This window comes from Pezoporus wallicus, unplaced genomic scaffold (assembly GCF_028554395.1).
Source record: "Pezoporus wallicus isolate ANWC-B61680 ecotype Strahan unplaced genomic scaffold, APGP_CSIRO_Pwel_v1 contig_5069, whole genome shotgun sequence".
Lineage (NCBI taxonomy): Eukaryota > Metazoa > Chordata > Aves > Psittaciformes > Psittacidae > Pezoporus > Pezoporus wallicus.
In genome coordinates this window covers 4,439,698-4,463,134 of record NW_026642361.1, presented here as the reverse complement: position 1 = coordinate 4,463,134, position 23,437 = coordinate 4,439,698, and the positions used below count along the sequence as shown (strand labels likewise).

Genomic DNA, 23,437 nt, shown 5'->3' with positions numbered 1-23,437 from the left:
TTTGTAATTTTTCCTAAAGACATGAGCAGATCTTCAGATGTGCCAAGCATCTGTTTTCAAGTGAAGCCCAGGCGGTTCTCATTACTGAATATTGCTTCAGTGATCATTTAAGAATCACCTAGACTCACAAAGTGTTGAAAGTTTGGCATTTGGAGTATGGATAGTCAGGGGGATAAAGACGTTGGACTGGGTAATCCATTTTGGTGCACCAGTTTTAATCTGGAAAGATGCTTTTGACTTCAGTTGAACCTCTTTGGTATAAGCCAGCTATCAGAAATGGGTGTTTGTGTCCAATATGCAGCCTTACAAAATCATAGTACATATAGTTATGTACAAAGCAAGTGTGACAGTAAGTAGAATAGCAGGCAGTGTACTCGGATATCACTTGTTTGAACTGGAGAAAGTTGTTATGTTGTTTGATTCTTTTTTTTTTTTTTTTTTGCGAAGAAAGTATTGGGCCTGTGACTAATTTGTACATAGTAAAAAAAGCTGATTGTCCACCTGACTGGTTTATAAAGTCTGGCTTTGTTAAATAATCATAATGATAAAACTGAAGGAAAAACATATGTCAGCATAGAATTGCAAGCATGTCCTCTTTACATCTTTAACTTACAGCTTTCTAGGCCTTTGCTTTAAGGAGAAACAAAACAGGAATACAAACTAGTGAAACCAGCTGGGAAGAAAAACCATAAGGAACAAAGTTACAAGTCAAACCCAAAATCTGGGTGTTTCCCACACCACGAGTGAGTTGTCAACAAGTCACAATGTGTGCAATGGATGAGTCAATTAAGAACAGAAAGTGAAATAAACTTGTCCTCAGTCTCTGAGAGCAGCTTTAGGCATAGCAAGTTGTGGAAGACTATACATTTGGCAAAAAATATTAGACCTTTTAGGCAGTGTGTGTGTGTGACATTTGAACAGGTATCTGTGAGAGTATAGATGACCAATTCTCATACTGTTCTCTATTAAGCAAGGGAAGATCAGAGTTTAGGCCTGCTCCCCTTGAAATATTTTCCAGGTTTCTTCAGAGCATTCTATATAACTAAGTCTACTATGGAGAGTTCCATTCTCTCACCAGCTCATCTGCACCAAAAATGCTTTTATTCACAGAGGAAGTTATCGCGGTTGCTTTCCTGAATCTCTGTTCTTTTCAGAACCTGCAGTTAAGACTAATCACTGGCACTTCACCTTCTGCTAATAGAGTAGCCATAATTTAAAAGCTAGTGCATCTCCTTCCATGCTTGGTCCATATGAAAGTCAAACAAAAAAATATTACCTGCTCTTCCATTTTTCATTTTATTCATTTTATGCAGCATGTGTGTTGCAAATATTTATAGTCTGTGATGCTACCTGTAAGGCCTGAATTGTATTCTTGCTTGATTTTTGGTTCTACTAGTGCTACAAAACTTGAATGAGGATGAGCTGTGCAACAATAAATTGTTTTCTAGTTCTGCATTCTTTTAAATACATTGACCTCCACAAATTCTGTTAATGATAAATAATCATGGGAAAGAAAGAGTCAAACACAAGTCTCTCAATTCAGATCAATACTCTTGAGAAGTTTAGGAAGAAATCTTGCTGATAAAGTTTGTTTCAAATACAGTTGTGTCACATAATGTCTCATGCCATAATACTAATCTCAAAGAAATACTATTTAATATTAGTATTGGAAAAAATCAGCACATACTGAAGAGTTTCATGGAGTTTCTGTGTTCTGGAAGGTGAATACATATTTGACTCTCTGGATTTCTGTGTCAGACTATTTCCATGAGTGTCCCTAATCATCCGTCAGGAACATTAGAAAACTTCTACAGAGCAAATCCTTTGCCAGATTTTATCTGGGGCTTAGGGTCATGTATCAGAATGTCAAAACACACACAAGAGCTGTGGGAGATAGCACTGAATGAAGTGCTAACAGAAATTACTGTTTTACTTTTGCTGCCAAAGTAATCAAGTATTTGAAGAGCATATATGTGTATAGAAACACTCTCTAATAATAAGGTGTTATATTTATAAAAGTGCCCCATTCTTCAGGAGGAGAAATCCATCTTGAAACATACAAATAACAACTAATGTGTATGTGTCTGTCTGTGCTTGTAAACTATATTGTCATAAACTTAACGAGAGAGTTAGTCAAACCACGATATTTTTCAGAGCTTCTTATAAATGCAGAAAAACATACTGCTGTATTAGTCATCATTACTTGTCTTCTGAGCATCCCACAATTAAATTTATGTTTGGAAGTGAAGAAAGTGTTTGCCAGAAAAAAAGATGAAAGCCAATCTTGGTAACAGAAAAATAATTATAATAAATAGACGTATGCTATATGTTGAGTCACTGGTGAGTACAATCCCACAAATGAGCTCTTCCTGTAAGTCTGGTAACTGATGGGTATTAAGCACTACTTTTTATCTATATGCAAGTCCCACAGTCTGGTTTAGTGATTTATTTCTGTCAGTAAAATTTCAAATAGTTTCCAGTCAAAAGCAGATTATTCACAAATACGCAATGTAAAATGTTACTGCAGATTTGCAATGTACCTTTTTTGCATGCCATGTAATTTATGAATAGTGTCAGGGTTGTGGTATTTCTGCTTATTTGTACATCATCATTCGGACTATAACCCCTTAAAATGTGAGTACAGAAATATCTTGGGGCTCACTAATATTTATGGTGTGTTTCAGATACTTTTTTCATACTGCTGAGTGTATGAACAGTATTAAAAGGATCTTATTTATGAAAGAAGCTTAATATATTGTAAGTGTAACATAGTAGGTTTAATTTAAAAAGCATCAAATGGTGTTATCTACCTGATGATGCCCACAAATCTGAATTCCTAAATGATCGTACTCATAGCTGAGTTTGTCTGTACTCACGATGGTGTAGCTACGTTTCAGAATTATTCTTGAGTTTATCGATAAAGAAGTGATTGTATGATCAGAGATAGCTTTTTGTTACCTCTGAAAGCAATCTCATGTAGTATTGATTGACTTTCAACATGGTTAACTGAATAGGTAAGTGGACAAATATCTACATGGCAATGCAGGTCTATTATATCATTAATTCTTTATTGCATTTGTAGGGTTTAAGCTTTAAGATTCAAATTCCACTCTTTTGAATGGTAAGGTATGTGTCTTGAACAATGAAATTTGGGGATTGAAAGTGATGGAGAATTGTTCAGCAAAGGTTTGATCTGGCAACATCTACCTGTACAAGCAAATTTGCAAATTTGAGTCACTTCTCTGTATCTTGATACATACTACTTGGATTCAATCTCTGCATCCTGAATTATGTACTGCAATGAACTATATTGTCTACTACAACACTTTGTAATTCTGATGATACTATTTGTGATACTGATGAACATTATCTCTGTTATATAATGGTACTTTTTGCAAGCAAAATTCACTGCCAAATTGTGGGCCTATATAAGATACAAACTTTGTTGCCTATGTTAAGTTTACACTGCAAAATGTTCAGCCTTTGATATTTAAGCAGGTAGAGTTCTATATATGCACTGTCAGCTCTAGTTTACCCCAGTGTTTAATAAGCCCACCACTAACTACTTAAATAAACGTGGACTTCAGGGATTCATACCACTCTTGATCGAAACAGTATTGAGGAGTGGAAGCTGCTTGAATTCTCTCAGAACTTTTGTAATTGCAAAATTACTCTCATCTGTTAGTAAGTTTGAATAAAAAGTGTTTGGGTCTGCTAGGATTTGAGTTCAAAGAATAACTGTGGTTTGCCAAGGCAAGAAGTAGGTAATTAAAGCAATGTTTAAAACCATGCTGAAAGCTTCAAAATGGGACAACTTTAAGGCTAATGTTTTCTAGACTGGAGAGGAAATAAAGTGAAAATCACCCAAGAATGTATTAACGCATGTCTCATTGAATCTCCTAACAGTTCCTCAGAGTAAGTAGTAACAGCACTTATCATCAGAAATCTGACTGTAAGAGTTATTTTCTGACATTTTCCATGTATTATGTGGCTGTGAGTTGCCACACCAAACTTGCTCAATTCACAAGTCAAAACAAGACTTTATTATGAGGCTAACAGTGCAACCACAGTCTATTGTCTGAAAGTTGGCCACTGCTATTGCTTCATACACCACCACCAAGAGGGATGACTTTGGACACTGGACTTCTATTACAGTTCTCTTGGTGAACTGTGTAGCAAAACAGAATTTGCTTTGTAGTTCTGAAATATATTGAGTCATTTGTATTAATGGTAATGACTAGTTTTGTCTGAGAGTTCAAGAGGTGACCTCAAAGAGACAGGCTGTAGCAGTAGACGTGTAACCAGGTGACATTTCTATAGGATATTTTTCACCGTAAATGTATCTTAAGGTTTAATGTATAAGGCTTACTATTTACTAAATATTCAGTATTGCTGGTAGATATTGAGATGTTCTCAGAGCACATTCTGGCTTAAATGTTCTCTAATTAGTTAGGTGTTCTGAACTGCTGCAGAGGACACATGCCCATTATTAAAAATATCATGGTTACACTAGGAGGGCTGCTAGGAAATAGTGTTTCAGTTATTTCAAGATGGATGCTACTGACAATTTTCCTTTTTTTTTGTTTTTTTCCTTTTTATTTGGCTTCCAGTACTTTCTTGTAGAGCAAAATTTCCCATCGTAAAAGTAGTTGATTCTGCATTATGGTTGATTTGAAAGTTCAAAGAGGCACTCAGTTATACAGCTAATACCCAACAAATCTTCAGTTCTCTTAAATTCTTCAAGACAGGAAAATTTCCATTCAAATTGTTTTTCTTGTGTAGCTGACATTGTTTAAAGGTCGAGTAGAAATATTCTCATCGTGTGCATTATTTTCAAGACTCACGCAGGGGTGTAGTTGAAGGTCAGGGTTGAGCCAGCGCAGTGCCTTGCTGCTGTCATTAGGAGTGGCACCATCTGCCTGTCCCTCCTTCCCACTTCCCTTTTCATCTCCCAAACCATGCCTTACTCAGGCTGGGACGTGCCCTCCCCACTGCTGACTCCTGTGCTTATCTGACTGCATGGGAAACTGAAGAGACTAAAATACATTTGCCTTTTTTGCTGGGTGAGTTTTCTGCACGGAGCCAGCTCCTGGTGTGCTCAGAGAAGTGCTGAAGCCCAGCAGAGGCAGCGGCAGCAGCAGGGCCCCACACCTGGGAGGAAGAGGAGGTGAGGAAGAAACAGATCTTCCTATTTTTAGCTACAGCCAACTTGCAACTGACTTAGCTTATCACATCTCTACAGCTTATGGAATGACCTAGTTAATTTGGGGTTTTTTCATGGTGTAAAACTGCATAAACATTTAAGATTACAGAGTCAGTGCCTGGATTGCAGTCCAATTGTGGATTTCTGTAATGGGTCACAGTTGGAGTAACCCTGTTGATTTTACAATGGTTATTCCACGTTCTCAGCTGTGCAAGTTGGTGACACCCACCGAACAGATTTATGAAAGCTTCATGGTAAATTTCAGTTTTGGAGAAACTTTAGTTAGTGTTAGCTGTGGAGTTTGAGGTTTGGTTTGGGTCTTTTTGTTGTTTTGGGGGGAGTTTTGTTTTTTTTTTTTACTTCATTCAGTAGAGAGATTATTTATCATTCCCTATACATGGTAGAAGATGTTTGAAAAGGCTTTTTTAAAGATGTATTTACTAATGCTGTGGCGTTTATTGTCCTTAAAAAGCACATACCTAAACATTTTGCAGGTATTTAAATAAGTAATCCCTGTGGATCAAGACAGTCTGTGTGATCTTGTAACAGACTTCTAGGGTCAGTAATAAAAATATTTATATTCTTTTTTGTTAATGCCATTTTCTGAGAATAATGGCAGAACTACAGTCATAGAAAAATAGCAATAAGAAAAGGCTTTCCTCCTGGAGAAGAAGAAGTACTGCCAAGGATCAAATAGCTTTTATTCAAGCAATGAATTTACCCCTCATGTTTTTGATGTTTGAAAACTGTTGGTATGAGGTATTGTAAAATGTGTAAACATTCAAATAAAATTAACTGCATGGACTTGATCTACTGCAGGCTTATGTTTTTGGTGTTGAATAGTCATTTTTTTTTTAATGTCCTCCAATAAAAGTAGGTATCTAAAAAGTATTGTTAAACTTTTTGTTTTATTTTTGTTGTCCTAATTGCCTTGAAAAAAATCTATCAACATAAAAAATATATCTTAAGATCAAGTCTGTTGAAAGCACTAAAGATAGGACACCTCTTTATACATATTTTTTCTGTTTTCATAGCAGCATATTTATAGAGAAAAGTTGTTAGCTAAAGGATTTTACATTTATAGCAATATCCTTCATAGATCCTGGCAGGACTGGGGGAACCAGCTAGGAATGGTGACTCAAGAGAATCTTTTGGAACATCCTGTCTCCTAAATCTATCAAAAACAGACGCATGAAAGAAGTCAGTGATTACTCATTTTAGAGACAGAAGTTTTATCCTTTCATTGATCTACACTTAGGTTACATGTTCTTCTCTTACCTAAAGTTCTCTATGATAACTGTAGATTTCTTCTAAATCACCAACAGAAGTCAGCACTGTCCCCTTCACAAAGCAGACGATCTTTCTAGAAGCATAAATATTAAATACATTACAACTATTTAACAGAAGATTTGAAGGAAAGAAATTGAGACTAAGCCTCTGCTGTGGCATCATTTTCACAGAATTCTATATCATCCCAAGGAAATATGTTTGCTAGCACGTTTGTTGGAGGTTTTTGCTTACATTTTTTAGTTGACTCAGTCACCAACATCTCCAGACATATGCTCAGTGTCTAATCCTCTATGGGTGCTTTCTTTGCTGCTTGTTTGTAGCATATAAAATCCAGTTTTATGTTAAGTAGGTGGGTTGCTGATTTGCCAGCATGCCATTCTGGAGCGGGCATTTATGAATTGTTTTTAAGCACCAAATCAGACAATGAAAGCTTTATATCATTTCCCCAATTAGCAGTAATCATTCTTGTTAAACTTTGGTAAAGAGCTGTAGTATGCAATGAATGTAAAGTATTCATTCCTGGGCTATTTCTTTTTCTTCTTTTTTTTTCTTTTTTTTTTTCTTCCCTGCATTTCTACATTTTGTCAAATAGTCTTATGCTACTTGTTATTTCTGTTCATATTGCAGATTGAGAATGTTGATGTCTGCCTTAGCTTTCTGGCAGCCAGAGGCGTAAATGTCCAAGGTCTTTCTGCAGAAGGTAAGAGAAACCAATCATCAGAACAAATAATAATTGGATTATTTCCTGGAAACTAATTTTCTTAATACAAATTATTTACACCTAAAAACCAAACTCCAGCTGTCTTGAACAGCCTGCAAATATAGATTAGTGACAGCGAGTTCCCTTTTCATTTTCTCTTGAAATTGAACCAAGAAATTCAATGTTTATGAAGCTTGAGACACTGTTTTATACTAATATTTTTGCAATAATATTAATATTTTAATCTTATATCAACAACATCAGATAGCTACAGAATTTCCTAAGCATATTTTTTAACCTGTTCATTCATGGGATTCAAGACAACAAACATGAATATGAGAATCTTGCTCAATTAGTTAGATCCAGGGAAGACTATTTGTTTAAGCAGATTTATTTGTAGTAGTAATGTTGTCAGGATGAGTCTGAAAATTATTGTATTCCTTTGATGTCATTTATTAAGTGAAAGAATGAATGGTCTTGATGCTTCTATTACAGTCCTGTTTGCTATATTAGTCACCACAAGTGATTGCCTAATACAGTGGCAATTAGGTTAATAAATATATTAAAATCATTAAAATAGTCTTAATTAGTATGTAATATTTGCTTTGTTAGTGTAGAATTAAGTGAGGTGGATACTTTATCTTGTGAATTGATAAAATGTATACTAGCATTTGCCCTGTAACAAATTAAGCAGTTCAGTGAGGTGCCCTGCACCTTCAAAATCCCTCTGACCTCCATGGCAGCTAAAGGTAACAGTTATATACAAGATGTAACCCTATATTTTTATTTTGCTTGTAGCACACTTAAAAGCTAAAGGAACTTTTTTTTTCCCAGAGTTGGTAATTTTAACTGAATTTTAGAAAATATACAGAGACACAATTGTGAATGTTAACCACTGTTTGATTTTGAAATTAACTCAGAATAGTTATCTTTCACTATCTCCACCTTTCTAGTACCTTAACAGAAGTGTAACATGACCACAATACATACTATATATGCACTTTTATAGTCTGTTCGTGGAAAGCTTCTTAACTGATTTGAAAGAGCTGTATAAACTGTAGATATGTTGTTGGAAGAGAATACTGAACATTTGCATGTTGCCTTTCACCTCAGAGCTGTTCTTTTAAGCACAGCCTATTTTTACTCACATATAAAATAGCGATCAAATCTGTGAATAGCATGAATTTATTTTATGACAATGTTCTTCATTGTTTAGTAGCATGACACAACACATGACACTATTTTTCTGAGTGCATTCTGTAATACATTCCTTTATTCATAACTTTGTTTTGCTTTGGAAAATCAATTACAAAAATTTTTAATAGGATGTAAACTTCAACTGTGTAGCCTTAAGTTCAAATACTATTAAAAGCAATAATTCTAAATAGTGTTAAATACAAGGACTATTTTTTAAAACTTTCATTAATCTTCAAAACTGCCTTTTAGTAATGCAGACCATGAGCTCTGAAGTAAGATTAAAAGTAGTTTTGCTGTTTTGCAGTTGGTCATGAATCTGGTATAAGTCTGCTAAAATCCTTGTATAATTACTAGTTCAAAGTTTCACAGCAGTGTGAATTCCTTAAATATACCATATTTAGCATGTACAATCTGGGAATAATTTCTCTTAAGGAGAAGAAATTGAGAAAAACAGATACTTACCTTTTTTAATCATGAAATTGTCAAGTTATCTTCCCAGTGTTTTGTCAGCACATTGATGTTTAAAATCAATTCAGTTTAGGAACCATAAGTCTGTAGCTTGCAATAAGCTTTGGTAAATATGTCTTGTTACTACTGGGTCATTTATTAATAACCAGAAAGTTTCTGCAACAGTAAATCATGATCTTAAAAGGGTTTGAAGATTTCACAACCAGCTTCCCACCTCATTTTGAGACTTGAGCAAGGAGGTCTAGAAGAAAGGTAATTTTCAAATCTTGAATGCAAGATCTATATTGGAGTACCCAAATGACAAATAATAAGCCAGCTTGCTACAAAGAACACTCCACTTCTTTTCTCTGCAAGTAGTTAGTACACATTAGAAGTTTCTGGATTTTTGTTCTATTTAAGAGATACCTTCCAACTTAAAACTTTTTTCCTCCTTTAAAAGTAGGACAGAAAAAGGAGTTAAAATCTGGTACCTGGAGAAGTTTGGTCATGCTAGGGCCAGAATGAAATAGCTTTACTTAAAGCATTAGATATTCTTATATGGTGGGCTAGTGAGATGTGCATGCTATCAATCCTTCCATCTTCCTCTGAAAACTGTCATATTTATTAATAAAATAGAAGCTTCCACTACAAGCAGTATGATGCATTTCTAGGACAGCCAAAACTACTGGTATGTTTTAAATGTACATCAATCCCAAAACAACATGTGGGATTGAAAACTCTTGGAACATTTCTTAGCTTCTGAATATATTTTGGAGTGCCTCATGATGACAGTGTTGAGGGAATGAGTATCGTTGTTACTCCACGCCGAATGGTGAAGGCCAAGAAAATTGTTTCTCTTAGAATGTCCTCTTTGCTAGCAATGATGATGTTTGTTTGCTCAGAAACAAACTAGTAAGTGAGCCTAAATGAAGCCTTGGGTGGCATGTTTTAGTGGGAGGTGTCCCTGCCCATGGCAGGGGGTTAGAACTAGATGATCTTAAGGTCGTTCCCAACCCTAACTATTCTATGATTCTGTGATTCTATAACATTCTTCTTTAGAAATAGTAAAGAATGTGGTTAAATACTAAATGAGCAAAATTTTAGGATAAACTATTTTGAATGGAATATAACAAAGGGTTTTTGAGCATTAAGTGATGCTTAAATCATAAGAGTAATTAAACCGGTATAACATACAGAAAATCTTTTAGCATCAGAGCATATGGATAGTTACATGATTTTGTTGAGGTTTTTTAAAGATAATTTTACATATAAGTTTTCTGTGTTCCTCAATAATGATCTTCCTTGAAACCGCCATGTTTCATTGGTTGCCTTGAAAGCTTTCTAATTTTGAGATATTCTGTCTATGCCTGGTGGTCCCATGCGGAATCACAGATCCTGCAGCATCTTCATAGGAAGGTGCGAAAGTATGGATATTTAGAACAAATTTCCATTTTGCAAAGTATATTCCTGTGTCCAGGATTATGTTGGCTTTTGAAGAACCGGTTGACAGCTTAAGTACTCCACTGTTTGCTGGCCTGTTAATGTATGTGGTAACATTTCATCTAATCCTGTTGAAGGGAAATGAATATTATTTAAAAGACATGAATATAACAGTCATTGTTTATAAATTCTGCTTTCAAAATTACCTAAGAAAGCTGTGTAGCACATACAGCTCAGTATTTAGACTTGGAGGGAAAGCAGAAAATTGCAGTGTTGCATGTTGGGTTACAAGGCTATAGGTCTAATGAAAAACTTTCACAAGAAGTTCAGTGCCAAAGAAAATTAATAATGAGGTTATGAACAAGCCTAAGCGCTGCGGATAATTTCATTAAAGTCTCCTGAGGCTTCTTTTTTTGACACAGAGATCCTTTGTGAACAAAGGATAACATTATTCTTTTGAACCCTTCATCTCATCCTGGCAAAGACTAAGAAAGGAACAGCAGACATGAGGATACCACTGTGGCTCCCCAGAATTTCACGAGTAGCTCCTTCAGCCTCATGTGACAGCTGTAGTTTTGAAGTCTTCATTAATCAGTAATAGCCATGTAAAAGAGAAAGCTAGAAAATCATGTAGTTCAAAAGTTCAAAGATGTATTCATCCATCTACTTTACTGTCTTCTTTTTTTTTTTCTTTTTTTTTGTTACCCATTAATCTCCTTCTTTCATGTTCCTAGCAAATTTATGTGAAGGGGTATATGCTCACTCAGAAGACTGTTACTATCTCCTCCTTCTGATTTTTTCCTAGTCATTGTTCCCACTGTGCACAGAATGTGCCCCAAAATCAAAAAGAGGCATTTACAGCCATGAGGTAGAAGAGGTGTGTACCTAAGGCCAGAAAGAATTTGGATTTTTCTAAATGCTTCTCTGCTTACTAAGAATATTTTTACTGTGTTGAGGCAGGACTATTCATTTCAGATTATGTATGTTATTCTATGACTGTGTACATGTGACTCATCATGAAAACGTTATAGGGATTTGTGTTTGTTGCAACAATGACCCATAGATAAGAAAGATTACCATAAATTATCAGTGCTACCTAACATGACCCTGATATGAGACATAAATGAAAAGATATAAGGCATAAACATGGGTAGCTATAGGTATGTACAGAGATGTTTTAGTATAAAACTCTTACAAAACTGAAGTCTAAAACCACAGTATTTTCACTTCTTATTCTCTGTCTTCTTTTTTTTTTTTTTTGTAATAGAAATAAGGAATGGAAATTTGAAAGCCATTTTAGGGCTGTTTTTCAGTTTGTCTCGGTACAAACAGCAGCAACATCATCAGCAACAGTACTACCAGTCTCTGGTGGAGCTACAACAGCAAGTCCCTTCTCCAGCTGAAATCAGCCAGTCCAAAACACACCAAGATATGCAGTCGAGGTAAGCTAAAAAGTTATTTTTCTCAGATGTAAAACCCTTTTATTTTTCTGTTAAAAAAAAAGAGTTTTGTGAAAAAAATTAGCCACTTTAAGACTTAAAAGCCTGGTGTTTTTTTAAACTATTTTTTTTAAATTAATATAGGCAAACAGTATCTTAAGTGGGATTTTGGTATTAAGCTTGTGTTTCTTGGGAGTTAAGGTACAGTGAGAGCAGAGAACACTCCCAATTAAAGTTAGTCCCAGTTTAATTAATTTTAAGGCATTCTTTCAATTTAATAATGATTCTACTGCCCTTTGCACAGTAAGAGAAAATTAGCCCACCATGAGGTTAGTATACTGGTTATTTTCATGTTTTTTCACATACCCAGTTCCAAATCTAAACAAGCAATTTCAAATGATTAGCAAAATACATGGGGAAAAGGCATAAGTAACACTTTAATTTGTTATAAACTGTTTTCATCCCCACACATTCTAGGTTTGAGTGCCAAATTCTGTTTGAGTGCTTTTCGAAAGAGAAAAGAAATGGCCTCAGCCTAGTTGTTTCTTTTAAGTAGTCAGTTTATTATTTAGTTTTAGGAAAGGAAAGCACTCAGCAGAATCCTTAATTGATTAATTACATTTCTTTCAGACTGAGGCTGAAAACATTTTGAAAAGGTATTTGCTTACAAGCCATGACAAAAGCATCAGTTTAAACAAAGTATCCCTTTAAATGGAGACCAACTTATAATTTATGGGGAAGTCAAAAAAAGACATTCACATGCAGTGCTATGTAAAGTGTAATTCTTCATGAAGAGTTCTACGTATTGCTCTGTTGGGTTTATTTCTTGTTTGATTTATTATTTCCTTGTTTGAAATTTTTTGCATTCTTACTGAACAATTGTATGTCTAGAATGTGGTAAATCAAGGATTTAGGAAGAATTAAGAGTATTGGGCTACTAGAATGAAATTTTGGTTCTTGAATCCATATCTTAATTACACTTTCATGTTTATAAGATATGCTTCTTTGGTTGAGAAGATGACACACTTCAGCCTAATAGAAATCTATGTCTTGAAACTAGGAATGTTATAGAACCATGTTTATAGGAAAATGTTGCTGATGACATTTTAGTTACCTCATTTGATATAAACATGAAGATAAAATTATGTTTGCCTTGGGCATTACAATGTGAAATGCATTTTCTTTCTCTGCTACTGAAAAATAATGTCTTTGAATGCTTTCTCTGTGAAGTTTACTATTAACATGTAATTTGGGGGATTATGGTGGGACCCTAGAAGAATCTGACCATACGGAACATTTTCTGAAGTTGAATTTATGCTTTCTGAAGGATATTTAGTACTGGATAAGAAGTAATAACATCCTGTTATTCAGAAATTATTTATTGTTCCTATGAATGTAGATCTACAAGTGTTCACTGCTTTAATCAGTGGAACTAAGGACTTAGCCAGATTCAAGTAAATACCTTTGTTTAATGGGTTTTGCTTATAACTGTAAATAATTGGAATTTTTCCTGCTTTTCTAACCTACATATGGTGAATATTTAATAAAAAAATACTTACCATGTTCCTTTTTATATCACCGCTATTGCAAGGAATTCTGTTTGTCAAAAAAAGCTTGGAGCATAGCAGTTGTTTGCTATTTGGAAGACGGCAATTGCACACTAGTTCTTTGTCTGCTCAGGAATGGTAGGCAAAGAAGGGATGCAATTTTTATAAAAGTTTCTTTTCATTATAATTCCCCAAGATCTCATGGTCTTTCAGTGCCTTTTTCTGCTCTTTTCCTCTGCTGTGTTTATATATACCTAATTAGGAGGAAGGGTAATCATTCCCCAGCATTCATGCCTTCATAAAGTGATATCTAAGGCTGGTTTAACAAAATTTCTACTTCCATCAGTGTGCCTTAGACCTACTTCGATGGCAGGAGTTTAAAATAATTTAATTCTTTGATTAAATTTCTATTCATATCTGTGTTTTGGCTGCAAAATTTTTCTATTTAAAAAAATATTACACCAAGATTGGTACCATCTTTCTTGTATATGTAAACTGAAAGCAAGAATTTCCTGTTTGTTTTCAAACATACATACATAGAAGGTTGATGTTTGTCACCATAAATGTCTGTCTCATACCTAACGGTGTTTTATTTGACTTGAAGACAAATCACCTGAGAACACCTGAGAAATAAATCTGTCCTTTTGAGGCACTGTATACATTTAAGTGCATTTGATATGCACGTGTTTGTATGTGTACAGAGATGTAAGCAAAACCAAAACATATGCACTGACAAAAGGTGGATTCTTTCTACAGACTTTGTACTTTAAAAAAAAGGTTCAGTAAGCAATCACATTTTGTGTTGTAATTTAAGTCTCTGAAACTATGTCTTAATACTTGCAGTTACTTCAGTTTAGATGTCAGAAAAGTTATCTTCTTTGTTGCTTCCAGCAAAGGTATAGGAAGCATATTACTTAATTTCTGCTCAATTTCCTAGGGGGTTATGGTGTCCTCAGTAATCATCAATGTCTGTGAGCATTACTAGGTAATGATCACTGCTAACTGCTTTATCTACTCTGGTATCAACCTCCGTGAGAGTGCTTGGGCCCTTTGCCAACAAAAGCTGTAACAGGCACAAGTAGTATTAGGACCCTACAGCTTTCATAGCCAGGTTGTTTTGATATAGTAAACAAAGAGAAGCCCCTGGTTATAATCAGAAAATTATAAGACTGACAGGATTAGGTTTGTGCAGACATGGGGAATTCAGGAGACTAATTCAGGAGGATAGCTGTCCTTGTATAACTAGGTAATTCGTATCTCCTACAGGAGACAACACAGATAAGGGATTTAATTAAACTGATTTGTGGATGTCGTGGTTTAAGATGAACCCAGGATAATGGAGAAACCTCCTTCCCCTTAGTGTAAAGTTTGCATAGGAAGATAATGAATTTTCTGCAGCAGGCTCTTAACAAAGTTACCTAAATTTGGTCAGTGTGGTAATGCTTCCCTAACATTCCTAATCCCATTTAATCTGTCCATAACTAAGCTCAGAGTTGTAAAAATGGTGCACACAGAAGGGGAGCAAGATTCTTTTATGTGAAAGAGTAGCACTGGTCTATGAATCCTACATGGCTATGAAGCCAACAACATCATTTCAAATTAAATGTGAAAGAATAAAGGAAATTGATTGATGGTAAGTGAAATTTTGTTGCAAAGAATATTCTTTATTTATGGATAATTATAATTTCATACCACTAAGTATAAAAACTCTAAAAATTATTTAGAAAATTAGTGGAACAATCTGTGATAGATGATGAATGGTAACCTAAGGGAGACAGTGGGTTTAGATGTGATTTCAAATTTCTTTTTATCCTAAAATTTCCTATATTCTTGTATGACTAACTATGGAAATTGAATTCTTCAAAATCTGAGTCAGGCACTTCATTCTTTCCTTATGACTTTGTTGTAGCTTTGAGATTGAGTTAAAAAACTACAGTGCTGGTGGCCTTATTTATATGTCAGTACAGATAGATGACAACAATAGTTACATTATATTTTTATGCTTTGCTTTTCTAGTGGATTCCATTATCACAGCAATACATTCAAACTTTCTACAGTGATGATCTTTCAACCACCCAGATACTAAGAGAAAACACATGTGGATGAAAAGAAGTTCTGTCTCATTTATGGATTAGGCAGTAACTGGTTTCAGTAAGCTGTCAGCAAAATTCCCCAAGATGGACAAACTATTTTATCACGTACAGGAATGATGAGCACAGCTTGAGGTCCAGATGGATTTTGTTAAATTTGTTATATTAAAAGAGCACCCTGGTTTTCCTAGCCATATAAACAAAGTTAGGTAGCTATTTCCACGGGCAGTTGCATATATAACTACTGCAAGGAACTAGGTTTCAAGTTGCCTCCTGCTCAGAAGTACTAGGGAAAAAATGAAGTATATTGGACGCAGAGCTTGTGCTGGGTGAAATACAGTAATGCAAATGTAGTGGTTATGATTACAAATCTCAACACATCCATGCTGAAATACTGACAATATCTATGCCAATCTCCATTACACCACTCTGAATTTAGAAGGTGGTCTTTGTTTCAATGTTCTGGAGATTGAAAATGTAACCTAAAACAGTCTACACCAAGTGCATTGCACTGACAAAATGGAATGTGCCTATAATCATGTGTCTTCCTTGGTTAATGGAAGGAAAGCAATGAACCAAGTCTGTTCACTGTCTTTAGCTCTTGGCATTCCTAGCCACTTGGTTTTAGTGAAGTGAAACAAATAGGTAGTTCCTGCTTTTACCAATACAGAATCATTATCTAATGACTGCAAGGAAAAGATTTATTTCTTCTTTGTATTCCCTGTTTTCTAAGTAGGGTCTAAGCAGGCAAACTGCTACTAGTCTAATTTGATGTACTTTTATGCATCTAGGAGATAATGCAGAATAAATTGCTTGATGTGACTGCACCAGGATCTGCAGCAGCTGACCTTCAAATAGACCTTATGGATTTAATCGTACTTCAACTGTCCTATCTTTCCATCTTGAAAATCAGCTTTTGCCCCATTTTTGTTCTACTCCTCAAAGAGTAGACTCCTCACAGAGTCATAACAGGCCTCAGGATTCCCAAAGAAAGGAACTTTAGGAAGGAAGCTTCCATTTTCCTGAAGTCCAAGTAACTAAAGTAAATAATATTTCTGTTTCCCAATTTAATCAGTTAACTGTGTACCTAAGCAAATATGTGGTATTTAGTAATGATGAATTGCATAAATTAGAGAAGAGACTTGTTCCTGTGATAAGCACTGTATAGGTCATCAGGAAAAGTGGCTCTTTTTCCACATGCTGTTTGTTTACCTTATAGAGCTATGAAATTAATTTATGCATTTGATAAAACTGTCATTATGTGATGAGAATTACTGTATTTTCAGGAGTTTTTTAGGCCACAGCTATGATATATGGACAGAATATGTTAAAAAGTAGACCTTCATAGCCTCATATAAATTAATATTACTGCCATAATTCAATATTTTTTTCTTAAAATTCCTTTTAATAGCTATATTTTGAAATAGCTTGCAAAAATGCATCAGCGCTATAAGTTTCATAATGCATTCCTTTGGCAGATTCAGAAATTATCATACACAAAAGAGTTACTTTTTGATGATGGCAAATGCCTAACTTTTCTAATAACCTTCACACAAAAAAGCAGCACAATACAATAGCAAGAATGTATTTGCCACATACTCTTTCCCTGTAGCCCGTCCTCTCTAAGATGAGAAGATATCTAACAATATTTCTTATGCTTAAAGCTAGGGGGGGAGAAAGGAGGTTTAGAAACAGACTCAGTTTCTAAAACAAATGGTCTTCTCTATAGCTATAATATATAGAACCTACTAGATAGAACATATAAAACTGTAAATTATATAGCATTTTCTAGCCTCTCAATAGCTTCTAAATCTATCCTAAAGAAGATTCTTTCAAACTTATCATTTCCTCTTTAGCCATTTCACTACCAACCTCTCGGAAACTTCTTGTGTCTTTTACTTTCTTACATAATTCTGTGGGATGGATCCTGAAAAACTAGCTCTTTATGGTTGGTACCTGCCCTTGTGTGTTATTTAGTATGTTCTACATTTCTTCCTCTCTGCAAAGTACCTGATGTTTGACTGAAAATTTTCTTTAGGATCCTGTGACATGCAGGTACACTGATTTCTCCTGTTTATAAATAACCTCTGCCACCTGCTTGAGAACGGTATTTCTTTCTCTGCCTCTCGTTTTGTTTGCATTTCAAAATGTGGTTTCCATCTTTTCTCCTTGTCTGTTCTTACAATTTCCAAAAGAGCGTTTTAATTTATTTTACTGATGATTCTCATCCTGTGCATTTCAGATATCATTGTCTCCCTTGCCACTGATTACTTTTAATATTTCAGTTCTGATGCACTTTGGCCATAATTTTCCCCATTTCTAATCTAGATAATATAGAATTTAATGGGAAGTGTTCCATTCATCCTTGTAGCATTTGAATCCAACTTTTCATGTATTTCCTTTTGAGGGAATAGAAGCTTCATAATGTAGTTATTTTCCCTTCAAACATTCTTTGTTGCTCTACCCTCACTCTCTACAGAGATTCATCAGTTCTTCTATTGTCTGGTTTTGTGTATATGGTCAGTCTTTTCGTTGCATTCTTGCTTTTATTTAAGTCAGATTTATATTTGTATTGCTACTTTCTTTGCTATTGTCAGCCCTTTCTGTCAACTTTTCTCTCTTAGTATTTTTACGTACTTTGCAATAAATGTGATATTCTACATATTGTCATTTTGCAGATGTCAGTTAATGAAATGTTACATGTTGCAACTGCTATTGAGAAGATAATTCTCTCTTCTGTCTTCATCTACCAAATAAAAATCCCAACCCTAAATCCATACACTTCCAAAGTGCTGTTTATGACAATTATTGCACATGGAAAATGGATTAAAATAGAAGTTGAAAAAAAAAAAGAAAGTTTTTTTAGCATTTAAAAATCGCCACACTAAAAGTGGTAAATTAGCAGTTTAGGAAAATCACTTATATATAAATATTTGTGTTTTGGTCTGCTTTTCTGAAAATCCTTATGGAAGCATAGCTGAAATGTTGGTAGAATGTTTTGTAATTTCTTTATATTACCTAACTTTTACTATTTTAGAGTCAATGGGGAGACCAACCAAAATGCTCACAAATGTACTTTAATACCTTTGACAAAACCAGGCTTAAATATGTGATAATTGTTTGACTGGTTTGTGGGAATCACAGCCATACTTTAGGATGTGTTAATGAATGTCCATTTTCTGGAAAACCGTGAAAAGGTTCAAGGGACAATGAGTGTAGGTTTGAAGAATTGACAGACAGGCTTTCTGGCACCCCCTTTTTCATTCCCTCTAGGAGAAAACTTTGTTACAGTCTTATTCTATCAAACTGTGAAATGGAATAGTGGCATATATTACTGTGCAGGTCATCTGATACAATTTTATTCTAGTGCAAGATCATAAATAGTATGGATATAAGGTCATAATAGGGTATGATTGGTCCCTAAGAGTGTAGCCCTAGTTCTGGCAGCACACAATTACCCACGTGGCCAATTTGTCAGAAAAAAAGTGGTTTTTTAAGATTGTATTATTTTAGGTGAGCTACGGCTTAAGCACAGTAGCTAGGTAGCACATTTATTATTTGAGATGCTCTTCATTTCTTTAATGTTGTGATTCATATAGTCTTTCATTATTTCCACAAAATACCTGTACTACAAACACTGGGACCAGGGTAGGTATGGTCACTATGGCAGATGATTAGTTCTTATTACAAGTCACTGTGTTCTGCAAGAACATGAATGTTAATGCAAGACTAGCATTATCTGCATTTTGGTTTATGGGCTGTGAACAACAGGATAACATCGAAAACACAATTTTTCTAGTACCTCCAAGCCTGAATCAGTTTGAGACAGACTTCTTGTATAAGATGCCAAAGTTCAAAAAGCAGAAAGGAGAAATGTCCACCTAATGTAGAACAGATGACATAGTGTGCGCTACAGCTGCCTGAGCCATCGTCAGTTCCTCTTATTTCTGTGTTAGATATATATATATACACATAAAATAATACATTTATAAAATACAAAATATAGATATATCTATAAAACACATATACATAAGTAGCGTTTGTGTATAAATAACATTTTTAATATATGTAGATCAATAGAAACATATACATGGATATAAGCATGTATTAATTCATCAAGATTGGGCTTGATGAGCCCAAGCAAAAGAAATACTTGAAAAAAATTGTTTATGGGAAAATTAAAATATTTTTGGTATCCTCCTTAGTGATCTTTGGCTGTCCACTTGAGGAAGCAGGCAGGGACCTTCTACCTGCCCAGATTGGCATGCTGAGTAGCCTGGAAATTTACTGGCATTTCCCCAGGCACACCTGGATTTGAACTTGAAAATATTATCTCTTGTGCTTTTTGCCAGGCAGGCTGCTTAGAAGTATGCAACCAAGGAGCTTGTTTAGAAAACAAAAAGAAAAAAAATCTGTACAGTGCAATCAAGACCTTCTGGGGAAATTTTTACATTGAAAACGCATTCTTTTGAAACTTGTTTTGTTTTTTTTTGGTTTTTTTTTTTTTAATCAGGGAATCATTCTAATAGTAAAATCTCAAATCATTCTGGAGTGCAGTTCCCTAGTGATATAAATATAACTTTATAAGATCAACAGCGTATTAAAATTCAAATATGCCAGTAAGGTAGAAAGACTGATTACATACTACAAACCTCTTTGCCTTTTGTCTAGTTTTAACAGATCACATAGCTGGCATTTTAGAAGCACCATGTGGCTCTCAACATTATAGGAAAATGACAGTCTGATGTAACATGATGCTTTTGATCTTTTGAAAGACTGTTAATAAAGAGTTGATGATATTCAGGGTGACGCTGCATGGGTTACTTTTTGAAGAAGGAGGTTAAAATAGTTTCAGCTTGATTCATGCTCTTTATCGAGGTTTATAGGAGCTTCATCCTCCAGCTTTACATGGTATACACACTTTCAAGGAGCTGCTTTTTTTCCTGGTGTTCTGTGCTATTTGCATAGCAGCAAGGCAGACTTCGTGAGAGTTTAGTACAGTGTGGAGCAGTCACTTGCATTCCCTCTTCATCTTCTTTGCTTTTATTTGCCCACTTCAGTTGTGTATTGCAATTCACTTTTAGTGGGAGGGCATTTAAGAACTTTTAGTGTTGTACCTTACATTGATTTCCTAGGTTCCCCTACACCTTTTAGGACCATTTCTTAACCCTTTTATACTGATTGCCACTGCATGCCCTGCATCAGTTCCCCATCTAGGTGGAATGTGGTGCATAGCTCCCTAGTGCAACTGGCTGTAACAGGCAGCGTCCTGATTCCTGTGAGCAGCATGGCTGTAGGACAGCTCTAGTGTTCTCCATCAGCACCTCAGGGTCACTACAGTCTCTAACGTCATTGTACCTGCTTTCTCAGTACTGCCCCAGCTACCCCTGTGCTGAACTGCCTTTCTGAGCAGTCTTAGGATATCTATTCCATTTTCTCACAGCATTTAACTAAGGGACCAGCACCCAAAATTACCCACTATCAGTTTCATATCTGCTGTGTTGACTAGTGTTTTCCTGATATAGGGGCTTGATTCCAACGTGGAAGCTATTTTGCAGAGTTCAGATGATTTCTAAGGATTTGGCATCATATGCATGTATGCCATCTTACCTATTTTGAATAGGATTTGCTTAACCAGGAGCATCTGCCTTCTCTTCCCCTATGCATTAGGTGGAAGAGGAGACCTAAGCATGATGCTTGGCCCAGGTCCAGTGTTGCAGTTGCCTTCAGCAATACAATGCTGGATTGTAGTTTAGGAGAAGCAGGGTTTCCTGCAGGCTATGCGGTCAAGGTTGGTCTCATCTGTAGTCTGCATGTTCTCTTCCTGCCAATGCCCTGCGGCTGGGCTCTGCAGGTGACTGCTGTGGCTGCTCCGAGGAGTGCAAGCTGTGACCGCGTTGGGGGAGACACGTGGAAAGGGGTTTTGGGTGAGACTTTCAAAAACAGAGGCTTTCAAAATCCCCCTTTCTGTCCTTCCGACAAGTAGATCCTCCCTTTACTAAACGCTGTAAACTCCTCTGGTTTGTTAATGTGCATTTGCTGTTTTATGGCAGGCATGTATTTATTATACCTCTGTGTGGATCTGTAAGCATAAAAAATAACTGATTTAAGCAAAACAGGTTTATTTTCCTAACTAACAGGTCTCGCCCAGAGACAATTATCTGGTTGAATAGAGAGCAGCAGGTAAATATTTGTTTATACATTTGGAAGAGTGGCTAGACTGAAGTCTAGTCTTGCAACCGTGTTGCAGTTCACATTTGCAATAGTGGGGGCCAGCAGCTGGGAAACAGGAACTCGTGCAAAGCCTTAATGGGACCAGCACATCCAGGGCTAATTAGAAGGAAAACCCAAAGTCATTAGGAACTTGATGCACCATGTTTATGAGCTGTTGAAGTTCTCTTCCTTCATTTGTCACCGTACTTTGGAAAATAAGTTTACTCAGTCACAGTGGAAAGGATGCTTTACTGAGGTTAATACATCCATCATTCTAGCCTGTCTGGAAAGTCTGAAAGTAGTCCGTAAACTGACATTTCATGAATTTCCTAGTGGGTGGAGTCCTAGTCATAGAAGGAAAAGATTCTAGCAGGCATTTCCAGATAAGTGCTTCATGTATTTATTGCTATTAAAAAGAAAAAAAGAAAGGTGCAGTCTGTGGACTAGTTTACCAACAATTTAGCAACATCACTCAGATTAAATTATTTGATCTATCCAGTTACATTGGAATTGTGTTGTTTGAGGCAGAAAAGCTACAATATGCTATGACCATGCATCCTATTCACTCTGTTTTTCCAGTTCACTGTCTGTGTTGATTGTACTGTGTATCATTTTACCTTTTACAACATAAACACACTAAGGTTTTATTTTCATGCTGTTTTTCTCACAACCTTCTTAGTTTAGTCAATACAGATAACCATCTAACCATTTCTAGATTTCTTCATTTTAAATATGTTAAAAAAACACAAGTGGAAGAGCTCATTAAAAGAAGGGCTATTACACCAGGCACAAATATAGCAATTTCAGCAAAATAAGCTATGTCACATTCGTGTCATAAGTCCAGAGATTATTAGAAAGATAGCTGTAAGTGAAATATAATTAAATATATTAATATTTAATTTCATATACTACTAATGACTAGGTAGATAAAATATATAAACTGTAACTATTATGATACTTTCATAAATTACTGTAATTCCCACAGACATTATGGTTGTATAAAAAAGCACCTTGTCAGCATTTTTGTGAAGAGATATGTCACAGAATTGAATGCTGCTTTTATATATTGAATGATTCTTTTTTTCCCCCTGAAGACTGAAGTATTCTATATTTGCCATGTGCACTTGTGCCGTTTGTAATTGCCAGGCACAGAGGTAATGTTGAACCCTTTATTAGTGTTTAATTTGGTAAAGTAACAATAATCACACATCCCATTCAAGTGGGATTGTCCCTTGGTTTATGCCTTCCCCTTGCCCCTCTACAGGACTGCTGTGCCAGTATGGGAAGACCTTTCTGCCCCTTAAGGGGCTCCTCCCATCTGCTCTATAATCCAGCTATCTGCTTCAGTAGACAAGCAGAAATTGCTTAACACTTCTCTGGTAGACTTAATACCACCAGGTGTTTCTTATAAGTGCTTTCAGTATATAAAGTCAGGACTAGAGCACTGTGGTTTCAGCTGCTACTTAGAATTGATGGAAAATACAGAACTGTAAGAGACAAAAGCAATCTGTGACTATCAAGGGTCCTGCTTACTCAGTTCTCCATCATTTCCTCAATAATGCAAGGAATTTGATGCTGTGATTGCACCTGCTTTAACAACCTGTCTATATCCTAAGGCTATGTGGATCCCAAAGGATGCACCTGTTTATGTAGCTGAAATTGCTTGGCAAGAGGCCTTACCTTGGCTGTACATTTGACATATCTCCTATGCAAATGTCTAAAAGAATAGAGGCATAAATTTGCTGTTTAGTTATGACACATTGTTGGGTGTGAAAAGGAGCATACAGTTTTTAGCCCTGTAGCTCAGCATATGTTCTGTTGCAGAAATACTATTTGGATACCTTAATAAACAAAGGGGCATTTTCCCATTG

General features: G+C 35.6%; 1 protein-coding gene across 10 annotated transcripts in view; it reads left to right on the top strand.

Moving 5' to 3' along the window:
• Positions 1-23,437, top strand: part of NAV3 (neuron navigator 3) — a 544,137-nt gene that overhangs the window by 375,759 nt on the left and 144,941 nt on the right. For all 10 annotated transcript variants that reach the window (XM_057429345.1, XM_057429347.1, XM_057429346.1 and 7 more), the window contains 2 exons: positions 7,121-7,193; positions 11,545-11,719. In XM_057429345.1, coding sequence (XP_057285328.1) covers positions 7,121-7,193; positions 11,545-11,719 — 248 coding nt within the window. The remainder of the gene's footprint in view (positions 1-7,120; positions 7,194-11,544; positions 11,720-23,437) is intronic.